A 19647-nucleotide genomic window follows, 5' to 3' on the forward strand; every position below is an offset into this window, starting at 1 on the left:
GGCTGCCTTTTTTTCCCTCTCTACAAAAGATTAGGTTAAATGTAGGCTTGAAGAGTAGACTCAAACCAAACAAGCCAAGAGGCTGCGAGCTTGGGTTGGCCCACTAATCCTTCTACTACACCTAATCAAATACGTAACTATATTTTTAGTCAACTCTAAACTTTAAATATCCCTAATATACCCCTCTTTTTTTCTTTTTTTTTTTTCTTCTTCAAACTTCAAAGCTTCAACAAAAACAACCTCGCCAACTCAATTCGAACCCTCTAGACCCTTTGAAGTTTGACCCTTCTCTTATAAGTTAACATTACATAAACTTACAAGTTACAATCCCCTTCATAACTCTACCTCCCTTCTTCTCTTTTTTCTTTGTTATTATTATGGGGACTTTAGTGGGTCATGTAGCGCCCGGGTTTGGGTTCTTCATCATTGGCCTATGGCATCTCTTCAACAATACCAAAATCGAAGCTCGTAACAACGATCCTCCAAATACCGTTAAATTCCTCTCATGGTTCCCCACTTCAAGATTCAAGTACTTAGAGCCGTGTCTGATCATGGTTGGCGCCTCGGCCTCCATAGCCATGGAGTTATTCATCGGCCCACAACAGCACCAGCCGTTCGACACGGACGGCACCATCCCTTCCTACCATCTCCACAACTTCGAACACTCCAACATTTCCATGACTTTCTTTGTGTTTGCTGCCTTTTGCGTTGTTTTGGATCGGCTTCGTCCGAAAGCTTATTTTGAGCTGACACAGTTTGTTGGGGGTGTGGCTTTTGGGCAAGAGCTTCTCTTGTTTCACCTTCACTCGGCTGACCATATGGGCCCTGAAGGACAATACCACTTGCTTCTTCAGCTTCTTGTGTTTGTGTCTTTTGCCACAACTCTCCTTGGGATTGCTTTTCCCACTAGCTTCTTGGTGGCGTTTGTGAGATCTCTTAGCATTGTTTTTCAAGGCCTTTGGCTTATGCTCATGGGCTTCGCGCTTTGGACTCCTTCTTTCATTCCTAAAGGTATGGTAACCAAAAAATTATTCACAGATATTTCCAGAAAATTTTTGTCTAAATATTTTTCAAAAATTTATGACGGCGGAAAATAATTTGACAATTATTGGTTCTCTCTTTTATAAAAAGTGGAAAATTAAGTTTGTAGCTAGTTTGTTTCTATCTTCTTTTCGTCTCATCTACAAGTAATTTAACGAAGGGGTAATAAGACAAGAGGTATTTTTCACAAACTTTTATTTTATATTAAATCATCAACCAATTTAAAAGTTTAAATGAATTGATTTCTTATCACCATAAATGACCAAAATAAATATTTAATGATCTTGAAATCTATAAACCAAATTGAAACAAATTTCAAATTTAAAAATTAAAATTTTGATATTGAATTAAAACTAAACTCAAGACTTAAGAATTAAATGTAACATTTTAAAATCTAACTAGATATTAAATAAAAACTACGCCCCGAATTTAAGGCAAAAATGCATTTTCCCTTATTTTTTAAAAGAATGGGAAAAAAACATTCTTTTGGTAGTTTTCTATCCTCATTTCTTGTTTGCCAAGACACACAATGGTTGGTAAATAATTAATACCTATCCGTTTACGTGGATTTGTTGAAATCTGTCGTTGTAGTAGTTTTTTTTTTTTTTAAATGATTATTTTTATATTTTTCTTTTTTATATATATATAAAAAAAATGAGTATGAAATTAGTTGCAGATTAGATTGCATTTGTCCAAATAATAACATTGATAAAGAAATTATAGTATGGTATATTAAAATAATGGATTTGATATATAATTGTATAATATATAGGTTGCTTTATGCACTTGGAAGATGGGCACAAGGTGGTGCGTTGCGCCGGGGAGGAGCCACTTCAGCGAGCCAAGGCGCTGATCAACCTTCAGTTCAGCTGGCTGTTAATTGCACTCATCATTTTCGCTTTATCATTTCATTTGCTTCTGCTTAAACTATACCAACAAGAAACGCCCAAGAACGCCGCCCACTACTTTTCATTAATGACCGACGACGAAGAAAAAGCATTAGAAGCAGCTGCCTCAACAAAACTAACACCATACGACGTCGCTTCCAGGAGTTTCATTCAAATGGGCCACAAGTTCACGGAAACGGACATGGAAAGGTAGAAACAAACTTCAAACCAAATGGATAAGCCTTAAATTTAAAATTATTGAGTGTGTAATCTGTATATATGGTTTGTTTGATTATTATTATTATTCATTGTGTTTGGGTGGGCTCCACACCTTTCATTTTCATTTTGTGTTAAATTTTAAGCCAAGCTTAAAATTCATGTGAAAAGCAGGCTTAGCTTAGCTCAAAACAAACACCTTTGCTCCATAATCAAAATTGTTACCATCATAATAAACTCTTTTATTATTCATAATTCATAAAATATTATTAATATATTTAAATGGATTCCACTTTTTATATTATAATGGATTGATTATATTTATTGAAAAATAAACGTGGCCTAATTTTGAAAAATACTTAAGTGCTTCCCAAATAATATTTATTTTTGTACATCCCATCAAATTGTCCAATTATAACTTGTCATGTGACAAATTTCTTAAAATATTTTGATTCTTTTTTTTATGTGAGTGATGAAAGGGGATGTATACATGAAGATCGGTACATCTTGACATACACCAAAATATTACTTCTATTTTCGTCCATGATCAATACATTTGTGGATTGAGGTAAATTTTAGATCAATATACCACAATTTAATCTGTTAGGTTATGATTAATCAGTTTATCTTTTTCGTGTTGATTTCTTTTTCTTCCACGAAGATTTGAATCTTTTGCAAATATTATTTTAATAAATTTTGGGGTTGCCCTCATGTTTCTGCAATACATAGAAAAACAAAATAAAAAAAACTATATAATTTTTCATAATGTTAAAATTGTTGAGAATATTTTCAAATATAACAAAATATCACTGTATATCAATGATAGACCGTGATAGACATCTATCAGTGTCAGTGATGGATATCTACGGTTAGCGTTGGCAACGGGGCAGGAGAGGGGGATGTATTCCCCATCCCCATCCTGGTGGAGATTTGTAATCTTCATCCTCACCCTATTTTCCATTTTGGGAAGTCGGAGTTGGGGTCGAGGAATCCCCATTCGGGGGTCGGGTCCCGCGGAGAAAAATTTTCGTTTATATTTTATTTTGAATTATTTATTTGTTTAAAACTAATTAAAATTTGATATTTTATATTGAAATTATAAGGGAGCGTTTGGGGCAAAAACTATCCTAAGACTATTGTAACCATATATTACTACAGTAAATACTATTTTAAAACCCCCAATTAACTATAGTCAACACTATTTCAAAACACTCATTTACTAAAACTAAAATAATCTACATCCAAAACACAATTTATTATAACCTTACTATAATAATCTAAGACTATAATAACCAACTCTTTATCCCAAACGTCTTCTTAATGTTTTAGACAACAAATTAGTATTATTATTATTTTATGTATTTAAATTAATAATTTAAAAAATACTTAAGACTATAGTAACCAACTCCTTATTTCAAACGTCCCTTTAATATTTTAGACAATAAATTAGTATTATTATTATTTTATGTATTTAAATTAGTAGTTTTAAAAAATTATACTTTTTTGCTGTAATTTTAATATAAAGTTAAAGTTAATTATATTATAAAAAGAAATTAATAAAAAAATTAATAAAAACAGTATGTCAAGCTACTGTTATATAAAATTTATAATAACATTAAGCCAACCTGTTGTTGTTATTATTATTATTATTATTATTATTATTATTATTATTATTATTATTATTATTATATATATATATATATATAATAATAATAATAATAATAATTGGGATGGGGTTGGGTCAAGGATGGAGTGGAATACTCTCCCTATTTTCGATTGGGGACCTATTTTGTGTTCTCGGTTTGACCTATCCTTGTTTAAATTGGGGATTCTTCATCCCGATCGAAATGATTATCTGTAAGAATTTTTACCAATCATAATCATAGTCTATTGTTGATAAATAGTAAGATTTTGTTATATTTAGAAAGAAGTTAATTTGTTTTTCTTTATTTCAAAATAACAGCGGACATAAGATAAGGAAGATAATTAATGGCTTAATTTGAAGAATGGTAGGTTGGATGTACATGTAAAATCGTGAGGAAGTGGAAAGTAGAAGTTGGGCTCAAATTTCACATTGTCCCATCAATTATTTCGTACAAACTACACCTGAGATGGACGTTTGAAAACGACCATTCAATTTAATTCCACTAATATAATATTAAATCAGTAATTAATTTGATTTATGAATAATTTAAAGCACTTGTGTTTCACAGGTTCCAAGTAGAGTTTTGAAAAATCTTTAGCGTATGTTGCATTTATCTTTTATCTCTGTGCAATTTATTCCTTCTGTCCAGCCATGATTTGTTATGAATTTATAATGACAACATTTTTTAATATATAATTTTTAGTGATTTTCTTTTTGTTGGGCTCACTACGATAAACAAAGGGTGAAGATGCATGAAAAGGATGGGTTTAGAATGACTCAAAAAAAGCTTTTCAAAAATCCTATAAAAAAGGGTGAAGATGCATGAAAAGGATGTATTTTTATTTAAGCATTCTTGATATAAAAAAAATCCTTAAAATAAAAATTCGTATGTGTTTGATAATTCTTTCTAAAAAGTGTTCTTATATACGAAATAATTGTACGAAAGGCACCTAATATAGGGGTCCAAATGAAAAGTAAACCAATATTTAAAAATCAATTAATTTTGGCCTTTTGTTTATGCCAGTACCATGAGAAACTACCACTTTAATTCCAATGCACTTCTTCCTTCTTCTTCGTTTTGCAGTTGCTCAATCTGCAAAAGAAAAAATTTTACATCTTTATTATGCGTTCATCTTCTTTTTTATCTTTTGCATTCTTCTTCTTCCGCTTCTTCTCCTTCTTCTGGTTCCTGTTAGTTCTACCGCGCCTTCTTTTTTTTTTTTCCTTCTTCTTCTTCCATTTTTTCCTGTGTTCTTCTTCTTCTTCTTCTTTTCCTACGCTTTTCTTCTTCTTCTTCTTCTTCTTCTTCTTCTTCTTCTTCTTCTTTTCCCACGTGTTTCTTCTTCTTCTTTTCCAGCGCTTTTCTTCTTCTTCTTCCTTATTCTCCATTTTTTTTTCTTTTCCTTCTTCGTTTTGCAGTTTTTTTTTTCTGAAAAAGAAAATTACAGTTGTGTCTGATGAAGAACAAGAGGCCAAAACGAGAAGCCAGAGGAGAAGCAAGAGGAAGAATATGAACAAAAGGAAAAGTCGAAAAAAATTATAGTTATACCTGATGAGGAACAAGAAAAAGGAATGAGAAGTGAGAATTAGTTAAAGCGCCAGACCCTTCGTGCTTGATCTGTGGAGACAATATGGTATTTTCACACGGGATTGACGTAAACAGGAGGTCGTTTTCGAACAAATTTGAATCTTGGGCCAAATTTCATTTGGGACCCTAAAAAGAGACCTTTCATACAAAACCCCCTATATATACAAGTTTGTTTGATTTATTATATTCTAAAGGTATTTAGTAATGTCAAAACTATAAAGGAGGTGGCTAGCAGCAGTAGCACGAAGGTGGTGGCTAGAGGTGGCTGATGGCAGTTACAGAAGCTTGTCCGTGATAGTGGTCGGAGTAGGTTTTTAGTGGTGGCTGCCCACAAAGGATGGTGGTAGCCACGACAACATAGTGAAAGTGAGAATTAGGGAGATATTGACCATTAAACACTAGGAAAAAAAACAATCAAAAAGTTGGTTTCAAGTGTTTAGATTTGTTAGGATAGAGGTCATGCGAATGTCACAAAGTCAAACTCACTTTGACTTCTGAAAATATATCTTAATTTGTGCTAAAGTCGTTTGTGATTGCGATTTTTAAAATTCAAAATCAATAACATATCTTATAAGATTTACTTAGTTTTTTAGTACAGTATCCTATTTATGATTGCCAATTTACCATCTTCAATCGGCCTACATTTCTTTTTCTTTAAAAAAAAAAAAGGAAACTTCACTAAGCGTCAAGGGCAAGAATTTACGCACAAGTCTATAGCAACCAAGGAGATAGCCCAATTCGGGAAGAAATTACACCAAACACCACAAATTCTATATTTCATAGCTCCTCACAGTAGTTTCATGGGCAACAGAATTCAAACTTCACTTTACATGAACAATTTTTTGTTTTCTAAAAAACAGCGTGTACTCACGAAACTATAAATCAGACATTGAACTTCATAATAAGAAACATAAACACCATTGAGCAAATTAACAGCCACAGAAAGTTTGGTTCAACAATATTGTCCGAGAAGCTTGGTCAAGAGAGAGGCACATTCCTTCTATAATAGCTTTCACTTCGGATGATGGTGTTCTGGCTCAATATCCAAACACTCCAAGCCAAGAGCCCTTACACCTCCAAAAGAGTAATGAAAAACAACACCCATTTCGAGCAGTGAAAAGTTCAAGTTTAATAATAACTATTAGTCTATTACATAAAATTTCAAGTTCAATAATAACTATTATTAGCGTATAAAATAAAAACACCATGACGAATGACTTGAGTGAGTTTTCTTCTTCATTTTTGGTCTTTTCACTTCTATTGTTGGAAAAAAAATTACGAATACATTAAATCAAGAGGATATTTATAAGTAATAATAATATTTGATCGTATGGTAGCAAAACTTACAAATAAAATCATCATTATACTCCAAATCTAATTCCTTATTTCAAAACAACAGAATGGGTTCTCTACAAAACAAATCATGCAAAATTAAATATATTAATTATTTGAGCATAATACATGTTAGATATGTACAATAAATAGTTCATTTAATTACCTTACTCAATATTTTCACAAGCCTCTAACTCTTCAAGTTGTGGGTGGAAACTTTGTGTACATATCAAGGCCTCCATTGTTTTTAGAGTCAAAGAACTTCAAAAGGAATCAAGAATCCTCCTTTCGTTACTAAACGCAGATTCAGAAGTCACTATAGATATCGGAACCGCTAAAACATCTCAAACAATTTTTGATAAAATGAGATATTTGTAGTTACCCGTTTTCCACCAGTACAAAATCTCAAAATCATCTTTATCTTCTATATCATTGTCAAACAAATAAGAAGTCAAATCATTCTCCACTTCCAATGAATTTTCTTCTTCTCTCAATCTCTTAAAAGTTATCCACAGATCATCTATTTCATCGTCCACACCATAATCATCTTCATTTATAGTTATAGTCTTTGATTGTTGGGAATCATTGGTATTATGATTACCTCGAGTTGAAGTGTTATGTGATTTGTAAAAGTTATATAGATGATACAAATATAACTTCACACTCTTAACCATATCCTTAACAATATCACTCTCATAAACATTGGAAAGACAGTAATTCAAGTACTTTAACTTGTACCGAGGATCAATCACCATAGCCACAAACATCAATTTATTCATTTTTTCAAGTGAATCCCTATACTTATCAAACATTGTCTTCATATTCATAGTCATCATACTTAGAACAGAGTTGGTATTATCGCTCCGTTTGTTTAAAGCAAACTAAATTTTATTAATTTCCTTATAACCAACATTAGAAGTCACATATGAAAATCACTTGTCCTTGTGGTGGTTTCATAAAATCTTTTTAAAAACTTTATTAACACACATACAGTCAACCAATCAGATATACTTGGGGGTCCAATCTTTTATTTCCACGGTCATCTTCCTCGAAGTAATCAACAAAATCTGAGTCCTCTTTCTCTTCCTTTAAAGTTCTAAAAGCTTTCTCAAATTTAATTGCATGTTCAAGCATTAAATAAGTAGAATTCCACCTAGTTGCCACATCTAAATAAATAAGAGCCTTACACTTAATTTTTTTTCTTGTTTCACACAAGCTTTAAAATTTTCCATTCTCCTAGGTGATGATCAAACATATCTTACAACATTATGAAAATTAGCAATAGAATAATGCATATCTTTCAATCCATCATTTACAATAAGATTAATAATGTGGGTACAACACCTTATATATAATAGTTCTCCATCTAAAACAACAGATTTCCAACTTTTGAGTCTTCTCTTAACATAAGAAATAGCCAAATCGTTAGAACTTGTATTATCAATGCTGATGGAAATTTTTTTGTCAATCCTCCATTCCAACAAACAACTCTCAATCACCTTCCCAATAGTCTCCCCTTTATGATTAGCAACTTGACAAAAACTCAAAATCTTTTTATGCAAAACTCATTTAGAATCAATAAAATATGCAGCGATGACCATGTAGTTCACATTTTGTAACGAAGTCCATGTGTCGATAGTAAGACAAACTCTTTAGAGCTTTTAACTAGAAATGATTTCAATTTTTTTTCTTCTCAAGATAAAATTGATATGCATCTCTAGCGATTGTTACTCTCGATGGAACATCAAACTTAGGACACGAAACATTACAAAAGTGTCTAAAACCCTCCGTCTTAACAAATTTGAATGATAATTCATTCATAATTATCATCTTAGCGCATGCTAGTCTACGCTTGTTGGCTAAACAATGTCGTCAAAAAATTACTAGCATGACTTCTTTTCCATCATTTGAAGGTACAAGAGTTGGGGTGATTTGTCCTTTTTCTTCTTCTTTATACGGGTACTTTTTGTTGGGAATATCCTAGAACTCGTAGTTCGTGTTAAACATTCTATTTATCAATAATGACAAATTGTTGATTTTGCATTTTATTATGAAAATCTAATAAACATATCCATGGCTATAGTCTGAATACTGTAACTTTATGTAGTGACATAAATAGAATCAAGTTAACAGTATATGGCCTAAATGGTCTAATAAATATATGGATAAATTTGGGTATCTCATCCTTGTAACACTATTGGATGCGGCCCACTCTGTAATTGTTACAAGAAGTTGTAAAGTGGTACAAACGATATGACCCACAGATCGTTCATGTTGAGACATGTGAGTGGGGGCATCCTATGCAATGAGTTTGCATATAGACTGGACCACGAAAATGGTCACTTTTCTTTATAACGACCGTTTACTGTTAAAACTGACTATTTCATTTATTAAGTAACCTAAGTTAACTCGATCGTAATCCTGAGCTAGCTATGAATTCCTGTTTGTTCGGGATTATCCTTTGATCTGCAAACGGTGAGAGTAGTCCAACAGCACTGCTCAATAAGCCTCCTATTTTGGGGATAATACCAGATGAATAGCTGGGAACATAGCCCTGCAAGATGAAACTCACTTCTACCCGATTTAGGGTTAGCAGATAGGTTGTTCTCTTAAAACTGATTCCAGGTCTTGAATAATCAGGACTCTGCCTTCTCATGATAAAGAAAGTATTTGATTCATAAGTGTTATGAGTCAAAACATTGTTCATTAAAGGGTCAGTGGGAACTTAAGGAATAAGTTGTATTCACAGGCGGTTATCTTAACCCAACTATGATTACAAACAACCTGTGAAAGATTGACTTACTGATTATGGTTATATAATGTGGACATAATATATCTATAGTGAGGGGAGTTCAACTATGGGCTATAGTGGAGTGACCCATTAGTTAACGAATGAGGGTTAATTTGGTTTAATGAGTTTAACCAATTAATCTCAGATCGTTGAAGCCCATGATTTGTAGGTCCGCAAGGTCCCCCTATTAGCTCGTAAATGGATAAGCTTTATAGTAGCTTGAAAGTTAATTTGAAATATTCAAATTAGAATTAAATGGAATAGGAGAATTTATATTTAAATATGATTTAAATATATGAAGATGGATTTGTGTAAAAAATAATTTTATTAAAAATAATAAAATTTTTAGTTTTTAATCATTTGATTTTGGGAAAAATTGAAAAATTGGAAACACGCACAAAATGGAAAAAATGGTTTTTCCATTACCCATCTTCTACTAGCTCACACAAACATCACTTCCTTCTTCACATTTACTTCAAGCATGAGCTGCAACCCATACACTGATCTTCTTTGCATGTTCACCTGCAATAAATAAAGAAGATTGGAGTGAATTTGAGGCATGCATTCTAAAGAAATTTTAGAGAAAACTTCGGGTTGAAGAAGAGTTCTTCAAGCAGTGTGGTGCAGTGAGCTTCTCCTTGTTTATTCATTGCTTCAAGTTCTTCTCGAGTCTCACAACTCATTCTAAAGCTCCAAGAGAATAGTGGGGAAGATCTTGAGGTGGTTAACGGTGATCTTTCGAGGGGAAAATTGTTGTTGATCAAGATCTTGAAGAGATCTACAAAGATATGTGATGTGTGTTGTTATGCGATGAAATAATGGTAAGGAATGCGATGGTGGAAGATGTGTTGTGCAAGCAAGTTTTCTTAGCAAGACCCAAGTATAAATCCTACTGAGTTGCCTGGTAAGTCCAAGATCGAACACAGGGACTAAGGACACAGTATGTGGTGGTAATTTTCGATTACTTTGCGGTAACAAATAAATCAAAGTGTTGGTTGGTTTGTTGTTTAGGGTATAAAGTGTATGCGGCGGATTTGAGAAAAGAGTAATTATGCGACAAATACAATGAGTATGTGGAAGAACGGGTTGAGAAGGTCTTTAGCTAACATTTCCTGAGAATGCGTTCAAGCTATGCAATCATGCTACACTCATGCGACAACAATTCATTTTCCAATGCAAATGCGATAGCTCCTAATTTTAGGATGCATGCAATGAATGGGTTAATGTCTATAGAGCTTATTCCTAAGTCTCTACTTCTTACCTATGTGATGATGAAAGATGCACACAAGGACAAGGAGACCGTATACAATCATATCCTATCTTTAAGGTGCATCCGATACATTAATAGCAAACAGAACTTATTCCTAAGCTTCTATCTCTTGATTATGCATTTCTAATCTGACTCTCCCGAGCCTAGATTCTAATATGACTTTTTCAAGCCTAGATTCTATCCTTAGAATACCCTCCCTAGTATCTCTAATGGACGAACGACGCATACATAATACAAGATGATCACATAAAGTGAAGATCTTAGGTTATGCTAGTTAAGTGCTTCTCAACCTAATCGACAGATTTAGCTACTTATGCGTAATGTACAGAGAGTGGACAGATATAAAGATGCAATTTTTATTTTATAAATAGGTTCAGAGTACAAAATGACAATGGAAAATAAGGGTAGAGAGCATGGTAGCAATATCTTGTTTCCCAAGGCTTTTACACTGTGTTATCTCTATTCTATCCAAAAGATGTTCTTGCTTCCATAAGATTTGACCCTCTCTCTGGTTTCGACGCTTCCCGGCACTCTTCCGAGTTCACCGGAATGATCTCTCAGTGTAATCTCCCTTCACTCGCTTTCGTCTTCTAAGTAAAAGAAAAACTATGAACAAAGCTAACTTCTATCTATATGGTGAACTCTGTAAATCGAGCGAACTTCTTCAACGAAGGTGAACTTCGGTATTTATAGAGCTTCAGGGTGAAGAACTTTTTCTCTCGAATGATTGTACTGATAGGATGTCATTAATTCTCTGTCTGATGCGCCGAATATTTGTCACCAAAAAGTTGAGTATACTTGCTATAGTATATCGTTAACGACTTGTCAACTTAATTCGGAATCAATCGTCATCAGCTTTCTGTCCTATCGTGATTTATTAAGCTTTCACCCAGATGCGCCCACCTTAATGTGTCGGCTCTATGCGACCACCTTTTTTAGCAGATTTTTGCGAGCGCAAATGATCGCATAGCCTGGCGTCGCAATCTCGTAATGCGCTCGGATGATAATTTCTTCGGATCGCATTTTTGCCTTGCGCCAACGCATTTTCCTGCATAAAATACATAAGTTAGCTATTTTAATGCGATGGACGCATGCGATCGCAATGCAATCTTAATGCTTTTGGATGCAATATTATATATTTTTACCGTTGCAATCTTGCATTGTTTTATAACTTTGCGCTGTAATAACGTACATTTCTGCCTGTTATCAGTATGACTACAAACCCTCTTTAATTAGATGAGCATGCTTTAGTTCCTACGAAAATTAGTGAATTTGAATGTTTATTGATGTGAAGAAAAGCTAGACAATCATATAGCTACTGGCGTTGGTCGTTGTGATGTTGGACGCTAGACGATCGTGTATCTCTGGGAGCTAAACGATGCGTTGAAATGCTATATGATAGCACTACGCGATCATGTAGCTGCGGCGCGAGCTAAACGATGCGTTGAAGTTCTATGCGATGGAACTAAGCGATTGTGTAGTTGCGACGCTCAACGATGTGATGAAGTTCTATGCGATAGAACTAAGCGATCGTGTAGCTGCGACGCTCAACGATGCGATAAAAGTTTTATGTGATGGAATTAAGCGATCGTGTAGCTGCAGCGGACACTAAACGATGATATGAAGCGCTATGATATGGTGTTAAGCGATCGTGTAGTTCTACCCGAGAGCTAAACGATCACACTATGCGATAGACAGAAGATACTGAGCGATCGTGTACCTCTGCACTAGGCGATGATGTTAGACGATAGCCTTCAGTGTTGCACGATCAGCCTTACCGAGATTTTGAGGTTGGACCGAGAGCAGCCGGTTCGACCAGTTTTCTCGAGGTCCAATCCGGTTCAGCCTCAAAGGGTTTTTGGTTGGTCTGGTTCAGACTTATTCAGTCTGGTTCAAGATGCTCGGGTTCGGTTTGGAGCGGTTCGAGCGGTTCAAAGATGGTTTTAAAGTTGTTTGTAATAGTTAGGCTTCTATTTGCTTGTTTATGCCAAAACTAAAACCATATCGGTTAGTATTTAATTGTTTATGCATGTGATGTATGTAATAATTAAATAAATCATGTATATGCATACAGTATGCCGTATAGATTTAAAACCCCATCGTAGGAAGCATGTTACATGCATTGAAAGTATGTTATAATTGTTATAATATATAGTATGCATGTTAGGGTTATATTTAATATAATGGTTATATTAAATATTGAATACCTTTGTTGAATGTTGTGGATGTTTAACATGTCTAAAATTTTGTCCGCTGTTATAAAATTGTATTAGACGTTTAAAATCCATAACAAAGAATAGTTGCATGCTCACTTAGGTTAACAACTAGTTTTAATTGTTAAAATAGATTGTTACCTTATAAAATTCAGTTACAAACTCATATCGGTTCATAAACCTGTCTAAGGCTGGGGATACTTAAGTTGACGATTTACAGAACACCTTCTACCTAGGGATTATGACCGAAAGATTGAGCATTGTTAACTGATTTTATGAGCTTGCGTGAGCAATGTGAGGTAATAAAATGGTTTATCACCTAGACATTGTAGGTTAAATCCAATTATAAGCATTATACTTGAATAAACCACTTAGACTTAGGTTGTTTAAAATTAGTCGTTACATCTAAGTAAAATATCAAACACATAGAACACTTCAGTGAGAGATTAAAAATATATTTGATATATAGTTATTAGCTTTCACGTCCTCAAGAGTTCACACCGTGAGATCCATGCTCGGTTTTGTGTCGCTTTTACCGCGACTGCTCCATTCGAAAAGTGTTTGCATGGGTTAATAACAAGGTGAATGAGGGAAATAGTTCATAGTAAGTGGGTGAAGAAAATGTGTCAACATTGTCCTACGGTCTCCTCCATTAGTCTAAACCGTGAGATTCCTATGTCGTGTTTGTTTTCGTTTTTAGGCGGTACTAGCTAGTCGTTAACCGCGGTGATCCCCTCGAAGGGTTGTAACATAGGATTCGGAATAACCCAGGCTTCAGTAAAATCAATAGGGTCTTATAGTTCCGTCTTGGGTATTGTCTTCTATTTCGGAGGTATGTTCATACCGTTCTATAAGATCTGAAAATGGCGAGTCACACTTACAAGAATTACCAATTGTTAGTAAAGATCTTGACCAAAAATAATAACCAAAACAATTACCAGAATATAAGTTATTCTAGAGATAGTATTTGGTTAAGAACTGTCTTACTTCTGTGAAGGAATTTTTGATTACCCCTCGGTAGCATTTGTTCTAAATCACTAAAGTATCGTTGCAAATAAATAAAGATTTATTGAGTACTTTATTATTTGCTAAAAAAATGGATTCGATACATTATTTAATAGAGTTTGTTTAAAATGTTTCAGCAATGTCGAACTCAATCATACAATTGCTAGCTTCTGATAAATTTAATGGTGAGGGATATTCGAACTGGAAGACAAACATCAATACAATATTAGATATAGATGATTTGAGATTTGTGTTGACAGAGGAATGTCCTCCGGTTCCCAATTCAACAGCCAATCAAAACATTTAGGACATCTATGATAGGTGGGTGAGGGCAAATGAGAAAGCTCAGGCCTATATCTTAGCGAGTATATCTTATGTACTCAATAAGAAGCATGAGGTCATGCCCACCGCCCGTGAGATAATGGTGTCATTACGGGAGATGTTCAAGCAACCTCATCCTCTGTTAGACATTAAGCCATTAAGTATGTCTATATCATGCGCATGAAAGATGGAACCAACGTAAGAGAACATGTTCTTGATATGATGGTTCATTTTAATGTTGCGGAGGCTCACGAGGCGATAATAGATGAAACGAGTCAAGTAAGCATGATATTTAAATCTCTCCCGGAGAGTTATCTGTTGTTCAGAACAAATGCTGTTATGAATAAAATCACTTATAATTTGACCACATTGTTGAATGAGTTACAGACTTATCAATCAATGATGAAACTGAAGGAAAAATAAATAAATGTAATTTCGAAACCTAAAAAGTTTTATAAAGGGTTTACGTCAGGAACGAAACCACTAATGATAAGAAGTTTGGTCCTTCTTCTTCTAAAGACAAAACCGCACAAATGAAGAAGAAAGGAAAAAGGGAAAAAGAAATCCGCTGCTAAGAAAAACAAAAACAAAACTCCCAAAGGAAAATATTTCCATTGCGGAGAAGTTAGGCACTAGAAACAAAACTACCATAAGTATTTTCCTGAGAAGAAAGTAGAAAAGACAAAACAAGGTAAATCTGATTTACTAGTGGTTGAAATATGTCTAGTGGAGAATTTTCACCTTACCTAGATATTGGATTCAGGCACCGCTAATCATGTTTGCACTTTTCTATAAGAAATTAGTTCTTAGAAAAGACTTTTTGAATAAGAGATGACTTTCAAGGTAGGAACGGGTGAAGTCATTTCAGCTGAAGCAGTGGGAGATGTCAAGTTATTTTTTGAAGATTCTTTTGTCTTACTTAAGAATGTATTTTATGTACCTAAGATAAAAAGAAACTTGATCTCCATTTCCTGTTTGCTAGAAAATATGTACAGTATATCTTTGGAATGTAATGAAGTATTTGTTTATTCAAGAGGTATTCATATTTTTTCTGTAAGACTTAAAAACAACTTGTACATATTAAAACCAACTGAAGCAAGAGCCATTTTAAATATAGAGGTGTTTAAAACGGTTGAGACTCATAATGAGAAGCCGAAATTTTTTCCTAATGCCTATCTTTGGCACCTCAGACTTGATCACATTAATCTCAACAGGATTGAGAGATTGGTAAAAAACGATCATCCAAATAAGTTAGAAGATAGTTCTTTACCATGTGAATTATGTCTTGATGGAAAAATGACTAACAAATATTTTTCTGACAAAGGTCTACGTGCCAAAGAGCCTCTCGAACGTATACATTCAGACCTGTGTGGTCCGATGAATGTTAAAGCTCGAGGAGGTTATCAGTATTTCATCAGTTTTATTAATGATTACTCTAGATATGGCTACATTTACTTAATCGGTCATAAGTCTGAAACTCTTGAAAAGTTCAAAGAATTTAAGGCTGAGACCGAAAATCTGTTAACTAGAAGAATTAAAACACTTCAATCTGATCGAGGTGGGTGAATATATGGATTTATAATTCCATAACTATCTAGTAGATCATGGAATTCAATCCCAATTCACAACACTTGGAACACCACAGCAAAATGGTGTTACAGAAAGGAGAAATCAAACCTTGTTAAACTTGGCTCGGTCTATAATGAGTTATGCTCAGTTACCTCAATCCTTTTGAGGGTATGCAGTACAGACTGCAATATTTATTCTAAAAATTGTTCCATCAAAAAGTGTTTCAGAAACACCGTATGAATTATTGAAATGACGCAAAACTAGTTTATGTCATTTCTGTATTTGGGGTTGTCCAGCACACGTGTTGATATAGAATCCTAACAAATTGGTTCGAAATTATGCCTATTTGTAAGGTACCCCAAATAAACAAAAGGAGGATTGTTTTATGATCCCCAAGAAGATAAAGTATTTTTATCAACAAACGCTACATTTTTGGAAGAGGATCATATTAAAAATCATCTACCTCACAGTAAACTAATATTGCAATAACTAACTAAAGATGCTACAGAAATATCAACAAGAGTTGTTGATCAAGCTGGTCCATCATCAACTGTTGTTGTCCCGTCACATCCATCCCAAGAGTTGAAGATGTCTCGACATAGTAGGAGGATTATTCAACAACCTGAACACTATATGGGTTTAACAGAAACTCAAAACATCATACAGAATGATGGTTTAGAGGATCCATTAACCTTTAAGAAGGCAATGGAAGATGTTGACAGAGAGCAATGGATAAAAGCCATGGACGATGAAATGGAGTCTATGTACTTCAACTCTGTCTGGGAACTTGTAGATCAACCACATAGGGTTACACCTATAGGTTGCAAATGGATCTACAAGAGGAAACGAGACCAAACTTGCAAGGTGTAGACCTAAAAAGCTAGACTCGTGGCAAAAGGTTTTACCCAAAGAAAAGGAGTTGATTATGAAGAAACTTTTTCTCCTGTTTCCATGATAAAATCAATAAGAATACTTCTTTCCATTGTCACATATTATGACTATGAGATATAGCAAATGGATATTAAGATAGCTTTTTTGAATGGCTATCTTGATGAAAGTATTTTTATGTCTCAACTAGAATGGTTCATCGATAAAGGACAGGAACAGAAAGTTTGTAAGCTTAATCAATCCATTTATGGATTGAAACAAGCATCCAGATCCTGGAATATAAGGTTTGACACTACAATCAAATCTTATGGCTTTGAATAGAATGTTGACGAACCTTGTGTGTACAAAAAGATAGTCAACAAGACTGTTGCATTCTTAGTTCTTTATGTTGATGATATCTTGCTCATTGGGAATGAGACAAGTTTCCTTGTTGACGTAAAGAGATGGTTAGCAACACAGTTCCAAATGAAAGATTTGGGTGATGCTCAGTATGTTCTAGAAATACAGATCTTTCGGAACTGAAAGAATATAACATTAGCACTATCTCAGACATCTTATATTGACAAGATGTTGTCAAGATATAATATGCAAAATTCCAAGAAGAGTATGTTACCTTTTAGACATGGAATTCATTTGTCGAAGAAACAATGTCCTAAGACATCTCAAGATGTTGAAGAGATGGCAAGAATTCCATATGCATCTGTAGTTGGGAGTTTGATGTATGCCATGTTGTGTACATGCTCTGACATGTGCTTTGCAGTTGGAATCATCAACAGGTTCCAATCCAATCCAGGACAATCATTGGACTGCTATAAAAAACATCCTTAAGTACCTAAAGAGAATGAGGGACTATATGCTTGTGTATGGACCTAAGGATTTGATCCTTATAGGATACACTGATTCTGATTTCCAAATTGACGTAGGTCTAGGAAATCTACTTCAGGATTAGTTTTCACTCTTAACGGAGGAGCTATAGTTTGGAGAAGCATTAAGCAAAGTTGTATCGTTGACTCCACAATGAAAGCAGAATACGTGGCTGCATGTGAAGCTGCTAAAGAAGCAGTATGGTTGTGCAAATTCTTGGCTAATTTGGAAGTAGTTTCAGATATGCACCTGCCTATCAAGTTGGCAACAATAGTGTTGTTGCCAACTTGAAAAAACCAAGGAGTCACAAACATGGAAAACACATTGAAAGAAAGTACCATCTCATCCTAGAGATAGTATACAGAGGAGATATGATCGTCACAAAGATTGTCTCTGAAGACAACCTTGCTGATCCATTTACAAAGGCCCTCTCGACTAAAGTATTCGAGGGCCATCTAGTTGGACTAGAACTTCGAGTAGTGTAATCTAGGGCAAGTGGGAGAATATCTATGGTATTAGAGGTGCCCTAGTTTATTGTATTTTCCCTCTATGTTTCTCAATATTATATTATATATATTTGTTCTCACTGGAGTTTTAGTTCAAGTGGGAGATTGTTGGGAATGTCCTAGAACTCGTAGTTTGTGTTAAACATTCTATTTATCAATAATAATAAATTTGCATTCTATTATGAAAATCCAATAAACATATCCATGACTATAGTCTGAATACTGTAACTTTATGTAGTGACATAAACAGGATCAAGTTAACAGTATATAGCCTAAATGGTTTAATAGGTATATGGATGAAATTGGGTATCTCATCCTGGTAAAATTATTGGATGCAATCCACTCTATAGTTGTTACAAGAAGTTGTAAAGTGGTACAAACAATGTGATCCACAGGTCGTTCATGTTGAGACATGTGAGTGAGGGCATCCTATGCAATGAGTTTGCATATAGACTGGATCACGAAAATAGTCACTTTTCTTTATAACGACCGTTTACTGTTAAAATTGACTATTTCATTTATTAAGTAACCTAGGTTAACTCGATCTTAATCTTGAGCTAGCTATGAACTTCTACTTGTTCGGGATTATCCTTTGATCTGAAAATGGTGAGAGAAGTCCAACAGCACTGCTCAATAAGCCTCCTATTTTGGGGATAAGACCGGATGAATAGCTGAGGACATAGCCCCGCAAGATGAAATTCACTCCTACTCGATTTAGGGTTAGTAGGTAGGTTGTTCTCTTAAGTACTGATTCTAGATCTTGAACAATCGGGGCCCCACCTTCTCATGTTAAAGAAAGGATTTGATTCATGAGTGTTATGAATCAAAAAATTGTTCATTAGAGGGTCAGTGGGAACTTAAGAAACAAGATGTATTCACAGTGGTAAAACGGTTATTTTGACCTAGCTGTGATTACGAACAACCTGTGAAGGATTGACTTACTGATAATGGTTATATAATGTGGACATAATCTATCTACCGCGAGGGGAGTTCAACTATGGGCTATAGTGGAGTGACCCATTAGTTAACGAATTGGGATTAATTCCATCTAATGAGTTTAGTCGATTAATCTCGGATCGTTGGAGTCCATGATCTGTAGGTCCGCAAGGTCCCCCTACTAACTCGCAAATGAATAAGCTTTAGAGTAGCTTGAGAAGTTATTTTGAAACGTCCAAATTAGAATTAAATGGAATAGGATAATCTATATTTAAATTTGATTTAAATACATGAAAATGGATTTGTGTAAAAATTAATTTAATATTTGATATTAAATTAATTAGAATTGTTTAAAAATTAATTTATGAAATTAATTTTATAAAATTAATAAAATTTTCAGTTTTTGAAAATCATTTAATTTTGGGAAAAATTGAAAAGTTGGAAACATGCACAAAATGGGAAAAAAAATGGTTTTTCCATTACCCATCTTTTACTAGCTCACACAAACACCATTTCCTTCTTCACATTTACTCCAAGCATGAACTGCAACTCATGCACTGATCTTCTTTGCATGT

General features: G+C 34.2%; 1 protein-coding gene across 1 annotated transcript; it reads left to right on the top strand.

The window, feature by feature from the left end:
* Positions 1 to 261: 261 nt before the first annotated feature.
* On the top strand, positions 262 to 2427 carry LOC120088575 (uncharacterized). Its single transcript, XM_039045968.2, has 2 exons — positions 262 to 1011; positions 1814 to 2427. The coding sequence occupies exons 1-2, from the start codon at positions 378 to 380 to the stop codon at positions 2140 to 2142; spliced, it is 963 nt and encodes a 320-aa protein (XP_038901896.2). The 5' UTR covers positions 262 to 377; the 3' UTR covers positions 2143 to 2427.
* The last annotated feature ends 17220 nt before the right edge of the window (positions 2428 to 19647 follow it).

This window comes from Benincasa hispida, chromosome 10 (genome assembly GCF_027475165.1).
Source record: "Benincasa hispida cultivar pf3 chromosome 10, pf3_genome.v1.1, whole genome shotgun sequence".
NCBI classification, from domain to species: Eukaryota; Viridiplantae; Streptophyta; class Magnoliopsida; order Cucurbitales; family Cucurbitaceae; genus Benincasa; species Benincasa hispida.

Coding starts and splice junctions, on each gene's coding strand:
- LOC120088575 (XM_039045968.2), top strand. CDS start 378: ATGGGGACTTTAGTGGGTCATGTAGCGCCCGGGTTTGGGTTCTTCATC. Junction 1,012..1,813: donor TCCTTCTTTCATTCCTAAAG/GTATGGTAACCA, acceptor TATAATATATAG/GTTGCTTTATGCACTTGGAA.